A 22783-nucleotide genomic window follows, 5' to 3' on the forward strand; every position below is an offset into this window, starting at 1 on the left:
ATTACACTGATATACAGCATTGAGAAAGGTTTTATTGTCCACAGGAGCCGACACAATAAAGATTATCAAAAGCAAATGCAAAACAGTACAAAAGAAACATGATCAAACAGTAATTAGACTACTTATGGTTTCAAATGAATCCTCTATACTACGGCTGGAATCACTTCATCACTTTGACACATTTTATAAAAAAACGTTTCTGCTTTTACTTCTGCATTATTCAGTGGAAACGCTCACAGCAAGTTTGCAAAGATATTTCTTAAAGCTGCAGGAAAAAAGACAAACAATCAGATTTTCTTGCATTTCAAAATACAACTTTCTGCAACACTCGCTAATAACAGAAACACTGAAGTGAAAATACACAGAAGTTGAATGAATGGTGGCTGAACTGTGATCAGTGGTTTAAGACGTTTTCCCATGGACAGTTTCTGTTAAAGCCGAGAGGAATGCATGAGCAGAGTTGAAGTAATACAGTGTGCATACACCAAATTCACAAACAGATACACTTTAAAAACCCCAAATACACAGAAGGCTATCCAGTTACTACAGCACAACAAAGTAGAAGATCTGCGTCAGATTCCTCATGCTCCTCTTTTTCCCACAAGACGGGACTTTGAGAGCCAGAGCGATTAGCTTATTAGCATTTTAGCTGTAAACATTCATTGGCTGTGACCGCCCTCTAACCATCACTGTGCCATTATCATTAGTCATCATAATGTCTGTCTGGCAGTAAGTCATCCGATGCGAAGAGTCGGGTGGATGATGGTTATCACGGTGTTACCCAAGGCACTCGAACCAGCAGCCATTTTGTTTCATTGTCAACGCAGGCCAGCTGTTTGTTTTGTTCTTGTTTTCATAATTCAAAATGTTCAGCGCTTGACTGTCGTGTCTCCTCGCAAGTGTTTTAGAAACACAAAGGGAAAGAGTCAAGCTGCAAGAATACATCTCAGTGTCATGAGTTGAGCACGTGTCCAGAGAAAGAGAAAAAAGGGTAAAAAAAAAAAATCAGGGGTTGTCTGGTGAGGCAGGAACAAATTTCTTCTTAGAGTGTAGAGAATTTTCCATTTGTCGGTTTTCTGCAGGGATGAGAAACACAGAGATGAGTTTCACTTTTAGATAAGACATTTCACACTTGAGTGTCATTCTGAAATTGTCATTCCACTGAATGTCTTTGAGATGTGTGTTGAGAGATTATAAAATGAGTCCACAAACAAACAAACACTTCTGTTTAGTGGAAAGTGGAAAAATCCCTAAAGCTCCTTAACTTTTCCTCTCTTGTTTTAACAAGCAAACATTTCATCCGGAGCGTTCTCAGTTCTCCCTAATTACAGTGTGCCTTTCCATGCTTCAAGAAAAAGACACACAGAAAGAGAAACAAGTCCAGCAAGAAAGAGTCAGACACATGTTTGTGGGTGTCATCCCATCACATGACTTTCATTATGCCATAAAAGCGTGAATGTGTAAATTGTCATGTAATGTAAGAAAGTGCAGAGCAACCTCTGTTCTGGTGTTTCTTTTGATTTTTTTCTCTCTTTTTTTCTTTAAACTGAAGTTACTTTTGAAACATACACTGATCTGTCTGCTCATATAATATTTAAAGTTACAATGCTTAAGATTTTCATGAAATCAAACATAATTGTTGATACTGCAGTAGCCATTTAATATATTTAGATTCAGTAATTACCTCTCTGTAGTTTTTATTGGTAATGGCGGAGTCCGCCACAACTGCACTGGATTCAGATTGCCTACCTAAGCAGAAGAGATTCACAGAAAAGAATAATTAAAGTAAACACATTTGAAGAGTTTTTTTAGGAGCATTTATTTTTATTTTATACATTAAAAATTATTTAAACATTTTAAATTGCACCTGACTCACATAACTCTCTCTCTCTCCTGTTTCTACGAATGTACAAGCATGTAAATGTTTGACAGATCCAGATGCATTTTGGATCTTTTGGAAGTTATGTGGCGTTGTGTTGCTTACGTGTCAAACCAGTAGTCATTCCTCCATGGCTCTCTATCCCTGCAGCTGTCTCAGCAAGGCCAACACACATACAAATACAAGCACATGTGCATAGTGCAGTCAAATGTACACACTCTAACACACACACACACACACACACACACACACACACACACACAACCCTCCCACCTGCACTCGACTCACAGTTTGGCTCTCTAAAAATAAAGATGACTATCAGAAGCCACAACTTCTGGATGAGGCTTTTAAAACGCAGATGAGCCGCAGAGGACTTTACATCTGGTCTCAGATCAGTCCGGAGTCAAAGCCAGTGATTTAATATGCACAGAAGAGCATCCAACAGCTGGTCAGTCCAAACTGTAAAATACACACACATGCGTGGACGCAGCAGAGCCAGAGGTTCCGGCAGAGGAAAGAGCAGTGACAGGCATTTTGATTATAGTATAAACAGAAGGGAGAGTATTGTTTTTTCCAACTCAAACAGAACAATATCTCTTTATTCTAAAAGTCTCATTCGGAGCCAGACACCCACAATTCCTAAAATCATGCTCATCAAGAAGCACAGGACTGTCCGCTGTGTATTCATGTTTATGTGTGTGCTAATATAGACTCACAAGGCTCTTCGACACTAAAAGTACAAAATATTAGAGATATCCATAGAGGCATAAACCCAAGTCAAACCAATTATTTTCTTACCAAAAAACTGTGTTTGGTGGGTAACCTTACAATTTACAGCAATCCAATACATCAACATGAGTTACAGCCTCAACACAAACTCAACACAAACTAAACGTTATGCACTTTGATGTATTGTCAAGTGTTCCAATTATTTTGTCCGCCTTATATATAACACCTACCATAGAAGAGAGGTGGAGAAAGAGAAGCAGAAGGTTTTTAAGCTTTCAGAAAACTTTGAAGCTGCAACTTTAATATTCAGACATTCTGGTGGTATTCACACACACACACATATGCACACATGTCTTTGATGTCTCTCAGCCTCTTTCGAACCTCACCTCTTTCCTAAATTACGACGTTCGGGTCAGTTTCAGGCCTTGAATTTCTAGCACTTTCTACGGTGGTCCCTGCAGAGCTGATGATAACAGGCAGAGCAGGCAAAGTGGTAGGTAATAACTACCGCGCTGCATTCAAGGACACTCTGCTCCACGTGCAGGGGCCTTGGCATTCCATCCACAGCACTGACTGGAGCCCTCGACGTCTGCTGCAGAGGCCACTGGAGGTTTAGTAATAATGCAGAGTGGAACACCTGCAGTGTGCACATGGCCGGCGGCTGGGTGTGTGTGTGTGTCTGGACAGTGTAATGTATATATGTGTTGTAGGCAGCCTGTGTAATAGTACTTGTAGTATAGTTATAGTGTGATTCACTGATTCCTACTTGGTGAATAATGTGCAACTCTGTGCGAATGCTTGTAATCATTTATATGTCTGCTCAGAGATCTGTGTCAGTGTGTGTGTGTGTGCCTGTTTGAAATGTGTTTACCTCGACCTGCCATCTAGCTGATGAAAAAGTGTGTATTTCCCGCCAGCACAGCAACACACATTCATCTGCCCACTGTCTCTGCACCTCATCACATTTCAGCCTGTCGCTCTGTTTTCATTTAAATGCTTATCTTGTATGTTGTCATTTTATTTGAAGGACTTCCTGGCTGCCTCTTTGCAAAAAAATGAAACTGAAAGTCTTATGAAACTAAAACCAGGAGACGGGAGAGATAAAATCACTGAAACAACATCTGCAAGTGTATTCCTGTTTACTAATCTGCAGATGTGCTCACATATACACACTCACACATGCTTGTGCGCGCTGCTGCACAGGTAATTAAAGCTCACTACACACACATACACAAATACACACCGGTGCACATGTACATGCGCTGACACACACAGGCCTGTGTGCCTGACCCTAACCCTGGTACACACACCTTCCTAATACCTCACAACTGTTTCCAATCTAAAGGTTCCTGCTTGTCTGGGCCCCGGCGGGGCCTGATTGCACGATACAAGATCCTGACGAGAGAGGGCAAGGCTGCAGGGGAGAGAGAGAGCGAGAGAGGGAGAGGGAGAAAGGGAGAGAGATGTGCCTCCACTTATTTCTCTTCACTCTCCCTTTCTTTTCCTCCTTTCATGCTGTACCTGTGCAGGAATCTGGTGTCTGTTAAAACGGTTGAAAAAAAACAGACCCTGTGTGAAGTCGATCCTACAGATTCTGGAGGAAAACATTTGTCTTAAATACATCAGAGGTCTGTCAAACACTGGGGAGTTTAGATTACCATGGTGATAATGTGCAGCTAGTTCATTTTAGTTAAAAAAGTGGAACAACTAAAAATGCTTTCTTTTAATCAGTGCTCAACCAACATGAGAGGTTTATTCATATGCTGGATGTGTTTGGATTTCTTTTATGTCTCTTTACTGATATTTTGATACTTTTGTCTGATTTTAAAAGTATCATTTGTATAACTAATTTGTTGATCGTTTTTAAATGTATAATTTCATGTTAAGCATCTTGTAGTACATGAATGTTTTAAGTTATATATTACATGTAGGTTTGTTTGGATCCATTTTTTACTTGTGGTCATATTTGTATTTTTTAAATTACTTTTTTTTTGAGGACAGTGACATCTTTTCTGCATTCAAAAGAATAATTTGCAAACCAACACTTTTAATTTTATTTGAGAACTTACTGGATGTTGTCTGAGCTACATAACATTTATTAACCAATTATGTTTCTATGTAACAAGAAACAAATAAATATCAGCCAATTATTAAACATATTACACTAACTACACTATTACACTATTACACAAAATCAGTAAAAAGTAATAATAATAAATAAATAAAATAAGTTTAACAGTTAGAGTGTTCAGTGATCAATTTCATTTTTTATGTAACTACTGAAGATAATTGTCTCAGAACAATTTATAATGAAACATTTTCACATTAGAACATCAGAATTAGTTATATAATTTCTTTATAATAAAGCTGAGATTATCTTTTGCCAAAATATTATTATATATCTTGGACAACAATTTTTGTGTATTTACGTACCAATTCTAAGTTTCAAAATCTAAAACTACCCAAAGTTCATGATGTACTTATACACCTGAATGGAAAGTTAAACAAAACTTTATAAATTGTAAATATCAAAACGAATAAGTACTGTATGTAAACAAAGGCCCACTCAGCATGTGCTGATGTGTTTCAGTCACACACATTTTAACTGGTTACAAATCTTTGGATTTTATTATTAATTTATAAATTAATCTCTTTATTCAGAGTTATAAATGTGCAACAACTACGCTTTAAATTCTTGAGTCTGAATACATCTGTGATTTCATTATGTGCTGCATGTCTCACAATGATTTATAAAATCAAAGTTTGGAATATGTTCATGTTGTTATTTAAACAGGACATTTTAAGAGATCTTTTAATAAGTGACCAGCACAGATTAGTAGATGTTTTTCAAATTCCTGCCTGTGTAGTTTGTTTGTGAAATGCATATGCGCTATTTATTTGTTGAGCTACAAATAATGTACTGAAACACAGACTATTTTGGGAAGAAATACACATTAAACATGTATATATCCATATCCATGTGCTGATGACATGGTGAGTACAGAAGTGTGTGTACACGTGTGCATGTTTGAGTGATTTTTTTTATGTGTTGCATGTATTTGTACTGTCTGTGTGTGTGTGTGTGTGTGTGTGTGTGTGTGTGAGTGTGTGTGTGTGCGTGTGTTTGCATATTTTGTCCATACCTGAGGGGCTGCAGCGGAGCGTCTTGTTGCACTGGACAAAACTGTAGGACAGACAGTGGAAGTGGAAACAATGGAGGGGAACAAGGTGAACTGAGAGAGGTTTTAGTTGCAAGGATCCAACTATGGATGTTAATACTGGAGTAGAGATGGAGTAAACCATTATGGAGCACATAGATCGAGCAGGAATGTGTGCAAAGGTTTGAGAGGAAAAGGTTAAGAGCAGACCAAAAGGGAAGAATTCAGAGGTTCAGAGGTCAGGAAATGGGTGCAAACACAGACAGAGGCAGTGGGGTGAAGATGTGGACACGAGAGGGTTGAGGAGAGAGATTCGATGGGATCCTAGTGGCTGGTGGACATGGCCCAGGCCCCTTCCATCCTCCAGACGGAGAAGGCGTAGCTCAGTCTTTCGTGGGCCAGGTAGTTGCAGCTGGCCAGCTTGGCGTCCATCTCGTCACTCTGCAGCACCTGGTAGAGGAAGTCGATGTAGCGTGAGGCCAGCTTCAGGATCTGGATCTTGCTCAGCTTGTCCGAAGGTAGCGTAGGGATGATCTTGCGTAGGGAGGCGAAGGCATCGTTCAGGGACTGAGTGCGTTGACGCTCCCGCACGTTGGCAATGACGCGCTGAGAATGGAGGTCTTCGAAGGGCTGGTCCAGCCGAGGGCCCAGCGGCGTGGGGGCCAACGACACGACTGTTGAGGGGCTTTTCTTCGTCCTCTTTGGCCCAGACGGCAGCAGGCTGGTCGGGCTGCCGGTGCTGCTCTCCTCTGCCTGACCAAGGCTGTCCTTCTTGGGGTAAGGGGAACGTTTTCGATTTCCTTGCTGGTGGGTCTTCTTCGATCCTCTTTCCAGTTCCTCTTCGCTGGCCCCCAGACCTCCTTCAGGGGAGTTGGTGCAGGACACCTCTTCTCTCATTGTACTGTCCACCAACAACCTTTTAACCTCCACTGCAAAGACAGGACGCTGTGAAGCTCTTTTAAAGCAACAACAAACCTGAACTTGAAACACTTGCGTAACGAAAGTCTTCTCTTGTCAAAGAAAGTTACGGCTTCTGAAGCTCCATCGGATTGGAAGTCGCTCTGGCTGTCCGGTTTCCTGGTTACCTTATAAAATTTCTCACTTTCACATTCCCTTCTCAACCTGGCAGACAGAACAACAACAAACCATCTGACAGGCAGGTCCACCTCCGCCTCTTTTATACCCAAACGCTAACCCGGGGCCTGCGGGCAGTTCTCTTTGGCTGAGCGGACTTCCAGAGGGCGTGGTTCGGCCAGAGCCAGGCAGAGAAGCAGGAAGTATGTGTTAGCTGGGCGGGCGATAGAGGAAGGGGGTAAGTGGCTCTATCAGCCAATAAGAAGAGCTGTGTCTAATGTTGCAGAGATGTCTGAGGCTTTATGGGTTCCAGATTTGGGCTGGAGCGTCAGTCCGCATGCACCCTTGTGTCTGCGTTCTCATTCATCAATTCATTATGTGGACAGAAACCATTCTAAACCTTTGATTTCTGCCAATAATCAATGTAAACTTTAACGCTGTATACTTATCATAAAGTATTTTTATGTACACACATCCTTAAAAGCTTTTTCCTACAACAAATGTGCAAAAGCCATAAATCATGTGCGCTGATGTAGTGCTAAAAGTTTTTCATTTTGTCCTTTAACATGAGAACAAGTGTGAGTTCACACTAACATTTGTTTGCCATGGTTTTTATCATTCTGATAACCAGACACTATAAAAAAGAATTTGTGAAATCACGGGTCACAACATGGATTGAGTCAATGAAAATACAACAGATTAAAAGACTGAAGGAGGATTTATAGGTTAAATAATGTTCTTTATGATGTGGAATTTATGTTTATAAATGGCACAAATTATATAGTTTGCCATGACAGAGCGTAAAGTCCTGGAAAACCAAAAAAAGGATTTTTCATAAATCTGTTTTGCCGCAGCAGCTTTAAGTAGATCTGAGAGAAAATGTGAGGTTGTGCAAGCATGCATCCTGGAAAGAATTTCACAAGATGAGCTTTTTCCTGACACATGAATGTCTTTGTAAATGCTGATGTACACTAAACTATACTAAAACCTCCTAAAGCATTCGTTAAACCGGGCACCTAACCAGTGCCTGGTTTAGAAAAGTTCTCAGTGAATAAACACCTCTAACATCCCTGCTGAGGTCAGCTGTCCCAGTCATCAGTGTTAGGTTGGGAAAGGAACACAGACAGGACCCTAAATAACCCCTGACCTCAGTGGCCCAGTGACCTCAGTCTGCAGAGGTGAGAGAGCACCTAATTGTGCCATCCACGGCCTCGAGGCAGAGCCGACACATGTTCCTCCACACCATGAACCCATCTGGGTCTGCAGCCACTTAAACACGTTTTCTACATGTTGAAAGTCATGACACAGCAGACAGGTCTTCTTGAGAAAAATGATAAGACATGACCAAAGGCTCATGTTTGTTCCATCCTTGTTTAGACATCAAGATAGAAAAATTTACAGTTTGGACAAATTACTAATTCTTGCGTATATCTACCTTTGAATCCAAATCAGTTTCCCAACATTGCGTCTTTTTATACCTTCATGCGTCATGACTTCAATGACTCATGTGTGGATCAGTGCAGAGAAATCTTGTGGGGAGTTTTCCGCTACTCTAAGCTGTAGAAATCTGGTACTTTTTGATGACAGCAGTCTTTACATTTCAACGCCTCCAACCATATTTTTTTTTTTTACAAGAGTTGCTTCATCTTTCATGTTTCCAAAAAATGATTAAAATTCCCTGTTCGTTGTCCAGAGATGTTATCTGACGTTGTAACAAGAGACAAGCCGTCCAGAAACCTGTATTATTTACTAACAAAAGTTTCTTGGATTGTAACTAAACCTTGTATCCTTCTTGACACGCTGCTTGACAGCTTCTAGCCAACAATTTGGGTGTGATTGCCGTGGCATTTGAGGGAGCGTATGTGCAGAGAGCAGTTCAGAAGATTTTTGATGAGCCCCGTGATTGCACTGGTTTACATTTCATTCAGAGAGGGACGTTGAACGGAAAGTAGCTCGATCCCAGTTGGGTTCAATCAACTTGGAAGAGAAAAAAAACTCATCTGGCCATCAAAGCAAGGCCATGGACAGAGACAGTGAATTATAAGAGGTTGTATTTACATAACAGGCAAAGTCAACTCCAGGATTAACTGGTATTAGAATTGAGGCTTATTGGGAGCTCTGGTGGAGACAGTGGAGGGACAGGAAAGTCATTGTTGCTGAGGCTAATCTCAGGAGCTGCCGCTTACCTTTAGCGAAAGCGTGGCTTCGTGCCACCATCATGGAAAAAATGAGCTAACGAAGCGAGTAGGCCTGCAGGAATGTCGTGGCGCATAGAAGAACAGAAGGAGAGAGAAAAGAGAGAGAGAATGGGAGAAGAATAAGAAAAGGGGAAAAAGAAAAGGAGAAGAAAGGAGAGGGAGAAGGGGGAAAAAAGTGAGGCTGTCCAAACAGAACCAGATGCAGGAGTGTGGAGGCTCGTTTGATCTCTGTCCTCATAGGCTGATTGATGTTGCACATTTCATTTCCTTGTCAGAGTCTTGACATAATGTTTCACTAAACACTCAGGCCCTGCTCTCGTCTTCGTTTTATTTCCATGGGGGTCATAATTAACCCTTTCTGGAGATGAAAATAGATCATACATATATCAATATATATCAATATATATTGGCTTACACACACTGGGGGGGTGGGGCTTGGATATCAAAGACGACCAATGTATTGTCTGTTTCTGTCTCTACAACATATGGTTTGGTCCTGACTGAAATACTGCGCTGAAGAGCGGCCATGTTGAAACTTTTGAAGTTCTCCAGGAAAAAAAAAACAGTTTCTTTAAGTTCGTAATGCAGTCAATTCAATTACCATCATACACCGAGAGGTCAAAGCGCTGCGGTGACGTACTCAGCTGGTAGGAGAGCAGCAGTGTGACCAATCATAAATGATGTGTTTAGAAATCCATACAGGCTTGACAAAAGGAACTAATCATTAAATTCCTCCTCACCTTCACCCCGGGAGTTTCTTCACCCTCCTGGCTGCTGTTATTGATGTTTGCACACAGCACACTACACCGTCCTCCGCCCCATACCCACCCTTCCACAGCTCCATCCCTCCCGAGGAGCCTGTAGTGGCACAAAGGCAGACATCTGGGACCCATTTCCCCCCTGGAGAAGCCCTTCCTGTGGGGTATCCACTTAGAGGGGTTCGGGAGGAGTGGGGAGGGGGGGTTGGCTGAAGGGGTGAAGGTGCATGGTATGTGGGGGATGGTGGTGATGGGAATGGATGGGGTGAAGGAGGGGAGCTCCTGCAAACTAAGATTGAGGACAAGAGGTGTGGATGATAAGCAAATCTAATGCAAATTGTGAGAGGGTGTAGATTTTGGCTGGAGGTTTGACCAGTGAACACAGAATCAAGCCTTCACCTGCTTTTTCTAGTTGATGACGAATTAATTAAAGGAATAGTTAACAACATATTGGAAAATACGCTATTTACTTTTTTGTCGAGAGTTAGATGAGATGATTGATACCACTCTCACATCTGTCTGTTAAATATAAAGCTGGAGCCCGTAGCTTGTTAGCTTAGCTTAGCATAAAGACTGGAAACACGGGAAACAAACCAGCTTGGCTCTGTCCAAAGGTACAAAATCAGCCACCCAGCAACTCTAAATCTTAGCAATTAACACTTCTTGTTTGTTTAATCCTTACAAAAATCAAAGTGTAAAAAAGACATTCTGTGGGTGGATTTTGATGCCTTAGGACTGAGCCAGGCTAGCTGTTTACAGTCTTTGTTCTAATCTAACCGAACCAGCTTCTGGCTCCAGCTTCACATTTACTGTACAAACATAAAAATGGTATCAATCTTCTCATATATCTCTATACAAGAAAGCAAATAAGCTGTTTCCCAGAATGTCAAACTATTCCATCAGATTTCAAATGACAAATCCAATTCATAAAGAGATTACATTCAACGCTGTAAGAATGTGCCATCAAAGGCAGCACACAAATGTGTTTATAGATATTATAGCTTGTAAGATATTCTAACTTTTATTATATAACTAATGAGCAAGCATCAACAAGAAGTCCTTTTATTAAATGTATTTAAATGTATAAATCTATGAATGGTGGGTTCTTGTTTCGTGAACACAAAATATTCTGACAAAGTTAGAAGTGTTTTGGTCACATTAGAGATTTCTATCTGCGCTGTGTTTGTGTGGGCTCATATGGAGGACAGTGAGGTATCTCTGTGCACCATTCACAGTATTTGAATTAAAATGTGACAGCTGTGGGGCTGTTTGTTCATGTTGCCAGACCACTGTCAGTCACATCTGATCACACCATAGCGTCCTGATGAAGCAGATCTGTGAGTGTTAAACTCTACATTATTACTGAATTATAACTGATTGTTTTGTTTTTTTCAAATTTAACTTTGATTGTTGCCAATTCAGTTGTGAACATTAAATGTTACAGAGAAATACTTAAATCAAGTTTTCGAGGAGCGCTCAGGAAAAAAATGGAAATCTGAACATCTACGGTTCCATAACAACATAACAACCAGCGAACTCCATCTGCTGATGAAGATAATATGATATTATTGAGAGCTCCAGAACAGCAACTAAATGAACCTCGAGGTGAGTGTTTTGTCAAATGTTTAGAGATACCTTTAACATGCATGTTTTTCCAATAAAAAGTGCAACTCTGCATTAAAAACACTTCCCTCCCCCACTGCGTGCAAGCCCGTATTATTCTTGTTTAGCTGTGACTTATCTTCTCGTATTAGACCGTAATTTATCATAATATTTAGTGCTCAAGCTTCCTTCAAATGTCCCTGCTTTCATGTGTAATTTAGCCAATATCCTGCTCTGGCTCTGATTACAGTGTTTAAGTGCTGGGGTTCGTCCATGGCACATTACACACAGTCCCAGTGGAGCTCACAGCTGAGCTGGAGATACGGCATGCTGGGCTGATGTATGCTAAGCAACAGGTTGGACTTGTATGGCTTAATCTGGGACATCCAGGGAAGAATCAGTGCATGATGGTTACGAGCAGACATCCACTGTGTGTAGCTGAGACAAATTTCAGTACCACTTTTTAATAAGGCACTCTCATAATTCATTAATAAGAACACATTTGGGGTTGCCATGTAGGGAAAACCCTTTTCCTTTAGTAATAATGTGGTTATAAATGTTGGTTGTCATTAATAGATTAGTTTTTAATGAATATATTTTGGTCCAAATGCTCCTACAACCCTTAAGTGGATGTACTCCTATCAGTCACAACCTGGCAACCGAAATATTGTTATTTTTAATGGCTTAAAACTTTTCTATGATGATTTTCTTTTCTAGTAAATTATCTATTTTGTATGTTACTAAAGCCATTAGATGTAAAGTCCTTATAAAGGCTCATAAAGTCGAGTTTCTTTGGCACAGAAACAAAGGTCATATGTCAAACATACATTTAAAAACAAGTAGCAGACGTCACATAAAACTTGAGGCTAGATGTGTGTGTCTGCGCACGTGTGTGTCTGCGCGCGCGTGTGTGTGTGTATTTGAGTGTGCGTGTGTGAGCGAAAGGTTGCTTGAATGTTGTTGAATGTTGCGTCATATCATGCCCATATGTGCAGGCAGCAGGTCATAGATCTCAGTGTGCATGTGATAATGTGATACGGGGGCAACGCGAAAGCAGACCAGTTAGACAGGATACTCGCTCGTTGCATTTATACATGACAAAGAGCAGAAAAACACTGTTTATTTTGAATAATGCTGACCCTAATCAGCAAGGCAGAAAGACGCTGACGTGATGGAGCACTATATATAGCAAATCATCACATGAAAGTAATTTTCACTCCTGAGTCAGCTATTCAAATTCAACATGTTAGGTTCCCTGTCTTTGTAAACACTAATAAGACTCATAGTGAGTCAGCAGATCAGAGCTGACCATGTGGCCGGTCGGGTTGGAAAATCATGTTTCTGCATGAACTTCAGAAATGCACAAGTTTTATCAAGCCACAAGACTGCTGCTTACAGGACAAAACTTGTGCACCTGAACGCTGACAACAAAGTCTAGAGGTAAGGCGACGAGGCCCAAACAAGAATATGAAACCAGTTTATGCACCAATGTAATGAAACACCATGAGTAAAAAGGAAATCAAAACCACTATTGGGTACATGTGGATCAGATCCTCTCTCTGTACAAATGCCCCTTTGTTTTGATATAAACATTGGGTACAATGTGCTGCAATAAATCTAAATATCCTGATATTGTAAGGGCAACGCAACCCTTCTCCTTGACTCTTCAAACCACATCAATTTGAAAATAATTTCTTCAGATAAGGATCCTGTCAGGGAGTCAAACTGTCTCCAATCTCACACTTCAAATACGGGTTACTGGAAGCGATGTCAACCTGGGATCTCTGGGATTAGGCACTATCACGCATCCACTGCTGTCAAACCCACAGTGAAGCACTGTCTGCAAGGTAGAGAGGAATGCTGCGTTTCTACAACAGAGCTATTGCATTAGAAACATCAACAGAGCCAGCTTCAAAGGGGTACGCCTTCACATTGAATCAATCCCCACTTCCATTAGATTAGATGAATTTACCAATGTTACATTGCGCTAACGTTTCTTTATGGTTTCTCAAATCCCCTCGCTCTGGTTCTTGTTCCCCCTGTGAAGCCACTTCAAACAGCCTCTGCCATGGCATATCCCTTTGTGCTCTAAAACAGCAAATATGTGTCTCTCTAAAATGTTTCAGATGCGAGCTCGGAGTGGTCCCAGAGGCACAGACAGCATCGTACACAGAAACACAAGAGTCAGATGAGGAAAAAAACAATGGCTGAGTGTAAAGGTAGGGCATGTTCTGTGCTGTTTACAGTCAGGTCTGGAGAGAGGGTTTGACTGACTGATGGGAGAAGATGGTAAAGACAGACAAATACAGAGAAAATAAAAGGAGAGGAAAAAAGCAGATAGTGTGGGAGAAATCTTGCAGCAGTAAATCAGTGTGGTAATAAGGAGAGACAGGAGGGGAGGGGGTCTGCAAAGGTCTAGAAACATATGTTTCAGTTTGTAAATAAAACAGTAAATTGCTATGGATATTGCTTAAATATCTGTGGGCTTTGTACCACGCTTTGCGGAAGTTCCTCGGAAATCATTCTGGGACTGCCTTCTTAAAATGCCAAAGCGGCTTCTTAATGTCAAAGAGGCCATCTGGTTCTCGACGAATTCAAGATGTTTGCTTTTCATTTTGCTTTTTTCCCCTCCTGATGCTTCTTTTTTTAGATCAAATGCTTCACTTTTTGTATCATTAATACCAATGTTCATTTTTCACAGTGGAACCGTAAGCCAGCGCGCATCACAGACGCAAGTCCAATCTGTGAACCCTATTCACCATTTTATCACCGGTGGAAAGTAACTAAGTACTTTTACTCAAGTACAATTTTGAGGTACTTGTTGTTTCCTTGAGTATTTCCATTGTTTGCTACCTCAGAGGGAAATGTGTAACTTTTTACTCCGTTTATTAGACAAATAGAGTTACTGGTTACTTCAAAGACAAACATATGATCAAACTAATAATGAATAGAATAAATAAAGAATAAAGAATAATGATGCATTGTTATAGCATATAAAGTAGTTAAAATTATCTTCACATCAACCAACATTAAAATGCTGCTTATGCATCAGTAATAGTAATGCAGCACTATAATGTAACACTCCTCTCTGCCACCTAACAACTACTTTTCCTTTGGACGCATTTTTTTGCTGATACAAGAAATACTAATAGTACAGTGCAGGACTTTCAGTTTTAATGAAGATTTATTTTTTAGTGTGATATTACTACTTTTACTTAAGTAAAAGATCTTAATACTTATTTCACCACTGACTTTGATAAAAACAATACCGAGCACAGAGAACGCTGACAGAAGTGGGAGGAAGTATTGATCTGCATTCAAAGTACTGGCAATAAAATGTATGAAAAGCAAAAGTAAAAGTCTGTGTCAGTGTTGCAGTGTTATATTGTTGGATTTTGATTCATTAAGTTCATATACAGTACTTTAATGTACTGTACAGCTGGTAAAGACAGAGCTAATCTGAACTACTTCACATACTATCGGGTTGTTTATAACAAAGTATCACATTAAAAACCAGCAATATGTTTTTTTTTAAAATAACTAAATCTGTCAAATAAAGGTAAAAAAAAGTTCAACATTTCCCTCTGATATGTACAACAGTGGAGCAGTTATAGCATTAAATAGAAATACCCAAGTAAAGTACAAGCAGCTTCAAATTGCACTTAAGCACAGTACTTGAATAAATGTTACTTTCTACAAACCGACAGACAAAATAAATATATAACCCTGAAAAAAGAGCACAAAATTCAGCTGTAACTACTCATCATAACGTGTCACTGAGTACGCAAACACAAACAGGTCTGAGAGCACAGGCACAGGTGAGTGTTTGCGTCCTTTTCAGATGCTTGAATCCTGACATCATCTGCTTCAAAGGTGTGCATGTGTGCAAAGCAAAGGATTAATTTTCCCATGTAGGTTGTTTGTTATAGATTTTGATTCAGCTGCTGCTCTTTAATTGCACAGGATGTTTAGGATAGTTGTGTTATTTGAAAGTATAAACTATTGTTTCCAGTCTCACCGCACTCTGCCAGACTGCCAGTCAACACTTGAGACAACTTCCTTCCTTGATTTGGGTAGAAAGTAGTCCCATAATTGAATAAAACGAGACCCCTCCCTCTCTTTACATACCGCACAAAACACACACACACACACACACACACACACACACACACACACACACACACACACACACTCGTTTTACAAGGCTGGTGTATAAACTTAATAGGACGCATTTGGTTCCAAAGCCCCCAGCTTGCTCAGTGGAAAGTGAGCCGGATTGTTTTTCAGTTTCTTAATGTCGAAGTTTATAACGGCCAGATAAAAAATGTTGCCATGGTGATTTAACCACAACATCGCAATTACCTTGATGCAATGAGACTCTGGAGGCTTACAAACAAACCAGTGTAATGCAATTAAGATATAAGTACCACCAAAAATGTCCTTAAAACACAGAGGAAGGATGCAGGAAAGCAACAAAGAGAGTGAAATAATGATAGTGGCTTGTTGAGGATCAAAGTTACTGATACTTCTAGTAAATAATTAGACACTATGCCAGATTCACTTTCCTTTATACTTTGCATAGTGGGAGTTTTTATTTTAACAGCTGCGGGATGAATTCAAGAGAAACATTTTTCCACCAGATAATTGTCCTGTAAATGAATAACTTTATGAGTTATAATGCACCAAACACTGATAGCGCTGTAATAATGCAGTCACATATTTTTCACATCAACTTCAAAGTCCTTCTATCAGGCGGCTGCTTTAACAAAATCATACACCAAAAATTCTCTGCACCCACCCCCTACCTTCCCTTTGAGGGACAAAATAAAAATGTGGATGGGAGGAATAATTGCCTGACTTCAAAGTGCAGGTTATTGACCTGCGTTTACTGTTGCGATTGTAATGCTGTGGGGTGTTTTTTTCTTCATGAGTGTGGCTCGGGTGGGCGGCTAAATGTGGTTCATTCCTCTCATGGCACAAATCCCACTGTAATGCCCAACGCTGACCCTCCTGACCTGGATTTAATATGAAGAAGAATGTGTAGCACCTTCAGTCGGCCTCCGTGACACTCTCTCGTGATACATGAAAGTCACAAGGCTTGTGAAGAAGATAATAAATTTTTTTTTATTTTTATTTCTTTGCAAGGGAATTCAGTGCGTTGGAGGAACCGAAACTGACACATTTCTTCTTAACAAAGAGGAACAATCAACCACTGACATATCTATTTTCAGATTTCATCGCAAAGACGCACCACAGAACAGGGGACGTAAAAAAAAAACATGTTTTATTAAAGAGACTGTGTATTCACATGTATGACTTGACTGAATAAGTGATACATGTGAATACACAACGCCACTCTTAATTTCTGACACAGTAATGTACAGAGATAAACATTTAAAGGAAATCCAGCAAAATAATCTCTTTAAGCAACAATAGAAATGTCATAAATGGTTCAGATGAGGACACAAAGCAACATGCATGCACATTAGTGGTATCACTACTGCTGTGAATCAAAGCCATAACTGAGGCTCATTTTGACACTCAGTTATTTTTTTTTAAGTGTTTTTATCACACTGATACAAATAATACAAAAATCATTCTTTTACATTAAAAATGCCCCTTTGTGGTTCAGAAATATATTAAACCAGGACATGTGGTGCTTATTTGGAACTGCATATGAAAGCCTTCATGTTGATGCTGTAGGATTTTGGGTGACCTGCCCTCTGCAAGACCCTGATGTACATCAACTTTAAAGTGTTGTATTCACCACAGGATTGATGATGCCTTGTGATATGCAGATCACCTGACCCCTGTATGTGCAACTGGTGATGGGAAAAAAAATCTCTTCATCATTCATTAAACCAGAAACAATTAAATAGGATACGTATTTGAAAGTTGGGATGTCAAGCACACATACTGTACATGGTGATTAATTGTTGGAAAGGTAACACCCTCTTGTGGCCACAACGTGAAACTACAAGTGATTATTACCACTGAGGAGTGTGTTGCAATACCACAATTCCCTTCAGTCAGACTCATGGTTTAACAATGACCATGTATTGGATTTATTTCGTCAGAAGGAACTTGTGCAGATGTACGACTAAACTGGGTGCTAAGGAAGTGAAAATGCAAAATCTATCAAGGATCATAGAAAACAGCACTGGATTGTCTGTAAAGTCAACAACAAACCCTGCACACATCATAAAAAAAGAGAGGAGGTTTGCAGGAAACAGTGGCCAAGTAGACAAAGGAGTAACCAGCGTCAGGTTGCTTATCCACAACACAAAGTATTTCAACTTATCCTCTGATTCCTCTTCAAATGCCCTCCATCACGTTTAGGCTGCAACACTCGCAGGCTGGGAGACCAGCACAGTGAGTGTACTCCAAAGTCTGTGTAGTTACGCGATGCCCTTAGAAGTCACTGAGGATGCTGATATCGGCGAACTCTTTGCGGTAGCGGTGAGCGCTCAAGGCCAGCAGGAAGGACCACTTGAGGCTCATGAAGCTCCACACACAGGACAGGTAGAGGCTCCGAGGGTCAGTCAGGGCTGTGGGAGGGAGAGACACAGATTAGCATTCAGCACTCTGTTGGACCAGAGCGCTGTATTTCTAATATTAATGTATGCACCTGGCCAAATGTGCAGTAAAAGGCATCTCAAGGATCTTTGCAGCATTGTTACAATACATGGCCAAAAGAATGTGGACACCCATCAAAGTGCTTGGACATTACATTGCTGCTGTAACAGCTTCCAGTCTTCTTCAAAGGTTTTCTACTACATGTTGGAACCTGACTTCCTCCCATTCAGCCACAACAGCATCAGTGATGTTGGGTGAAAAGCCCCATATTTATCAAAACCTGACTGATTGATCACATGCTGTTATGCTCTGAGCAGGAGATCAGGATTTACCCTACATTTGCAATTTTAAATGTTACTAAATGTTACATGTCATTTTATTATTTCTAAAGTTAATGTGTTTGTGTGATATCTTTAATATCCCCAGTAGCAATTAACATGTGAAATTAACAATAATTATGTATGTATAAATTGGGATGAATAAATACAGATAAAATAAATTGGCAGAAATGGAAACAAAAAATCTGATTAAAACCAAACTAACAAAGCAGGAAGGAAATTCTGCTGCTGGTAAACAAGGTAAAAGATAATTTAGTACCATATTGACAAGTGCAGACAATAAAAATATATGGATAGTGAAAAAGAAATGTTGCGCTGTTCTCAATTTAACACCTTATAAATGGTCAAATCAAATGCAAATAAAAGGTTAGACCCTATTTCTAAATTATACATATATGAGCATAATTATTATACTTCTATTATATACGATTATTATTATAATTTTGTACAAAAACTCCAGAACATGTCTGAGAAGGTGTGTGATTAAATATAATAATAAATTATATTAATATATATAAATAATATATTTTTTTACTTGTAAGAAATTACCTAAATTGTTTTTATTCTTAAGTTAAGTCTTGTCTTTGGACATTTTGTATAAGAGGATTCACACTTTCTGACATTTTCTTACATTTTCTCACACCAATTTCGTCACGGGTTGTCAAAGGGCATTCTGGGAAATGTAAGAAATCTGTACATTAAGTGGATCTAAAAGAGGCAGATTAAGGTGCAACTCCACCACGACTCTCCAACCACTCATGTGACTTATTGGGTCTTATCGTGTATCCTGATTCATCCAGTTTTTATCCAGCCTTTGAGACTTTAACAGTACTGCGTGCGTTGCTGTAAAAATAAACAATCAGACACTGTGGGTCTCCAATAAAACTAATTTTGAATGTTGGGACAGTTAGTTATATGTGTGTGTTCAGTGTGATGACAAAAAGGTCTGATTATAACACAGTACATAAACACACCTGGTAAAGAACAGTACACAACAAGTTATGTGAAAGAGCAAAGCGATAAAGAACTTACACTCCTTGTTTTTGATGGCAATAGACATGAAAGTGATGAAGGCCACAACTGCCAACAGAGAGAAGAAGACACCAATAAACAAGAAGAACTTAAGGCCCTTCAGCCAGGTCCTCCAGTAGTCCTGCAGGTACATGATGTGAGTAATCAGGGTCCAAAGTGCCAGCACGCCTAAGGGACAAAGTAAAATCACTTTTTAGATACAAATGTTTTCACCTAATAGCCTAAATACAAACTGATACAAACATTGTTAGTGAAGTTAGTTATGTAAAAAACCAACTGCCCGAAATGTTAAAACTTTTTTCTGCAGTTGCAATAAGGGCCTGAAAGTACTACTGAAATACTGCATTCAAACGCTGCTTTCTTTCCTCTATTTTATAACAAACCCTAGAGACAAATAATGAGCAGACATGGACGTCATGAAAACAATGTGAATGTTTCTTTCTTTAAAAAGCTTGATTTTCAGCAACTGACATTGGAAGCCTCGATGTCGTAGTTTCCTTGAATGCACCAACAAGGAAAGGTTTTCAAAATTGCTCTCTGTTGATGAATTACTTGGAGAACGTTTTATATCTCATACATTACTAAAATGAAGAGAAACCAGGAGCAGCCTCTAAAGTCTGATGATATGCTGTAAAGCGTAAAATGAGCCGTTAAAGACAACACACTGACATTAACTGATCACAAGTAGCAGCCACTGAGTTTTGGTGGTCATGAACTTATGGTGGTATGATGGATGAGTCTGCATTTTAAGTGGCAGGCACATCATGACATAGCATTTTGCCGATGAGTTGCTGTGTCAATGAATCACACTTCTTTCTTCACGTTCCCCTTTTTTTCCCTACATCCGCAGTGTTTTGAATCTCTGCCACATGTTAAGAGTTAACTGTTCATCAAGCAGTAACAACCCTCACTGAGTCTGAAACAGTAACAGGAGGAACTGAACTGTGGTGATCTGACAGCAGCTTGTACTTCTGTGAAGATCAGTGTGCACATTGTTGAATGTTTGACAGGCTCGTGCATTATGTGCCGTTTCTTGTTGGGGAAAAAAAAATATTTTTAAAGTGAAAATGCAGACTCAGCAAGTGTGTCCACTTATCGGTTACCAGTCATATTTCATACTGGTGTCAGTCTTAACTTAACGCATGCAAGTCACTAATCTTAATAACAATAATATAATTCAACAGTTATGATCTTTGTCCTCATCTTTAATAAAATCACAACTCCAGGCGAGTCAGCTCGATCTTTGGCACTATGTATGTTCAACTCAGAACATCCTGTGAACGGATGAGTGCAGAGGTTGGACTTGCTCAAAGGTCAGATCCACTAACATAATACAGCTCATTGCATAACTGTGCTTGAACCATCTTTTTTGTTAGAACGGGATCTAACATTGTCTTTTATAAATTCACAAAGCTGCGCCCAAGTACTTCCAAATCTGTATTAAAACTCACAACCACACTTACTCCAAATAAGTCCAGCCTCTGAAGATCATGATATTGTCATTTTACTGCATAAACATTTACTCTACATTCATACCAAACATTTGTTTTGTGTGTTTGTGCGTTCCAAGTAAACAATAGTTTTTATTCATTTATTTTCTATTAATATTATACAAAAAAACAACATATATAAATGTCTGAACAATACTTATTATCTCCAATAATTACTAGTAGTCACAACAGTTTTCCGTGACTCCTAAAGTAGCATTTGGTCATTAATGTTAAAAGTGGACATTAAAAACCTGTCAGTTTAACCTGGTGCAGGATATATTGTCCCAATATCAAAAATAACAATAATATGATTGCATGACACCGCTGACCCATGTCTGCCCTGTCTGCACTTAGAAAACAAGCTTGAACTGTGATCTCTGTCTAACTATAGGCTCATTTTGCAACTGGGGCACCTTCAGCCTGAGGAGAGGGTCACCGGTGTTACTGAAGGCTGGAATAAAAACTGCACTTGTTTACTATCTCTTGTTTATTCATTACCTTCTATTTATATATCCCTATGTGCGTGCAAGATAAAATAAAAACACATGTAGCACAAAGGGAAGAAGCAAACAGTTGCAGACAGTGTTTACTCTACCTGACAGTCCTCCCATGGCTGCAGTCCACTGCTGTTTGAACGCGATGTTCCACACCAGGAAAGCGGAGAAGCCCATGAGCACACCGCACGAGGCATACCCGATACTAATGTATGTTTTATTAACACCCATTATCACAACAAAAACAACAACAACAACAACAACACTAAGGTGTTAGGAAAGCGGGGACACGAGTACGACCAGACGAGGAGCAAGAGTGTAAGTGTGTGTGTGAGAGAGAGAGAAAACAGGGACCTCAGTAATTTCAAAACAACTGCATCCGGTTGATCTTCAAACAGCCGCAACGGGACAGAAACTGCGTCCTGCTGACTAATAGTTGTTGTCACACACACACGGGGGTTTAAGTGTGAAACATGACAAAGCGTTTCTGATGGAAAGTGTGGTGTTTTTTCTCAACGTCATCAGATATTAACCCAAAGAGATCCCGTTAATCTGAGACGGTGAGTGACCACAGCGCCCCCTACAGGAGCAGAGGGGGAGTTAACCCTTGTGGTCTGTTCACATGACTACCTCATTGTTTGGGGGGGGGGTCATAGTCAGCAGTGCTGTGTGTTAACTGCTAAATCAGCCAAATATTTCTGATGGTGGTGATATATAATAATTGTTTTTTTATTACACTAAACATGGAAATAGTTCATGTTTTATGGGTTATGCATCGACAAATACATTAGATCTGCAATCAGTTAATTAAATTACCAAATAGATCAGCAACTACATTGGAAACTGATTATCATTACAGTCATTTCTCAGGTAGAAATGACACACATTCACTGGTTCCAACATCTTAAACATGGTTCTTCATCATTTATGATAAACTAAAACTGAACTGTTGGTCAAATAAAACAAGCAATTTGTAAACATCACTGTGATGTGAACATGTGAACATGTGAAAAATACCTGTGAAATACGTTATACAATATGTATGTATATAAATATACATATATTCTTGAAAAAAATTAAATTGAAAATGAAAAAGTGATGAACTATCATGCTGATTTAAACAGTGATCATTTTCTTTTTAGCTGTTTAAGAGAGGTGGAGGTCTACAGGAACCCCAACACCAGGGTTAAGGCTAGAGACCACTTGAGTACTAACACAGGCTGCATTTGGTGAAATATAAGTTTTATATTTGAACATTCAAACCTTCTGCTGAAGGTAATGCTGTTTCATAACTTCAATCACTTGATTTAGCACTTTTTCTGCTTTGGTAGTGAATTGAAAGTTCAAATTTGTAGCAACCTTTAAAACTGTGCTCTTTTATATACTTATGTTTACAGCGTTGGTTTAATTCCCAGCTCCCTCAGTCCAGCTGAAATGACCTTGGATAAGATACTG

The 22783-nt window shown here is 39.6% G+C and overlaps 2 protein-coding genes across 3 annotated transcripts; both read right to left on the reverse strand.

Moving 5' to 3' along the window:
- Window positions 1-12: 12 nt before the first annotated feature.
- On the reverse strand, window positions 13-6950 carry LOC127372204 (twist-related protein 2). 2 transcript variants are annotated; one of them, XM_051415691.1, is made up of 3 exons: window positions 5752-6950; window positions 1685-1749; window positions 13-1076 (listed from the first exon to the last, which is right to left on the reverse strand). In XM_051415691.1, the coding sequence occupies exon 1, from the start codon at window positions 6661-6663 to the stop codon at window positions 6091-6093; it is 573 nt and encodes a 190-aa protein (XP_051271651.1). In that variant the 5' UTR covers window positions 6664-6950; the 3' UTR covers window positions 13-1076; window positions 1685-1749; window positions 5752-6090. The 2 variants fall into 2 exon arrangements, with proteins under 2 accessions (XP_051271651.1, XP_051271652.1); XM_051415692.1 differs by lacking the exon at window positions 1685-1749.
- A 9715-nt stretch (window positions 6951-16665) lies between these two features.
- On the reverse strand, window positions 16666-21860 carry LOC127372145 (heme transporter hrg1-A). The gene is made up of 3 exons (XM_051415584.1): window positions 21430-21860; window positions 19345-19512; window positions 16666-17946 (listed from the first exon to the last, which is right to left on the reverse strand). The coding sequence occupies exons 1-3, from the start codon at window positions 21557-21559 to the stop codon at window positions 17810-17812; spliced, it is 435 nt and encodes a 144-aa protein (XP_051271544.1). The 5' UTR covers window positions 21560-21860; the 3' UTR covers window positions 16666-17809.
- Window positions 21861-22783: the final 923 nt, after the last annotated feature.

This window comes from Dicentrarchus labrax, unplaced genomic scaffold (assembly GCF_905237075.1).
Source record: "Dicentrarchus labrax unplaced genomic scaffold, dlabrax2021, whole genome shotgun sequence".
NCBI classification, from domain to species: domain Eukaryota; kingdom Metazoa; phylum Chordata; class Actinopteri; family Moronidae; genus Dicentrarchus; species Dicentrarchus labrax.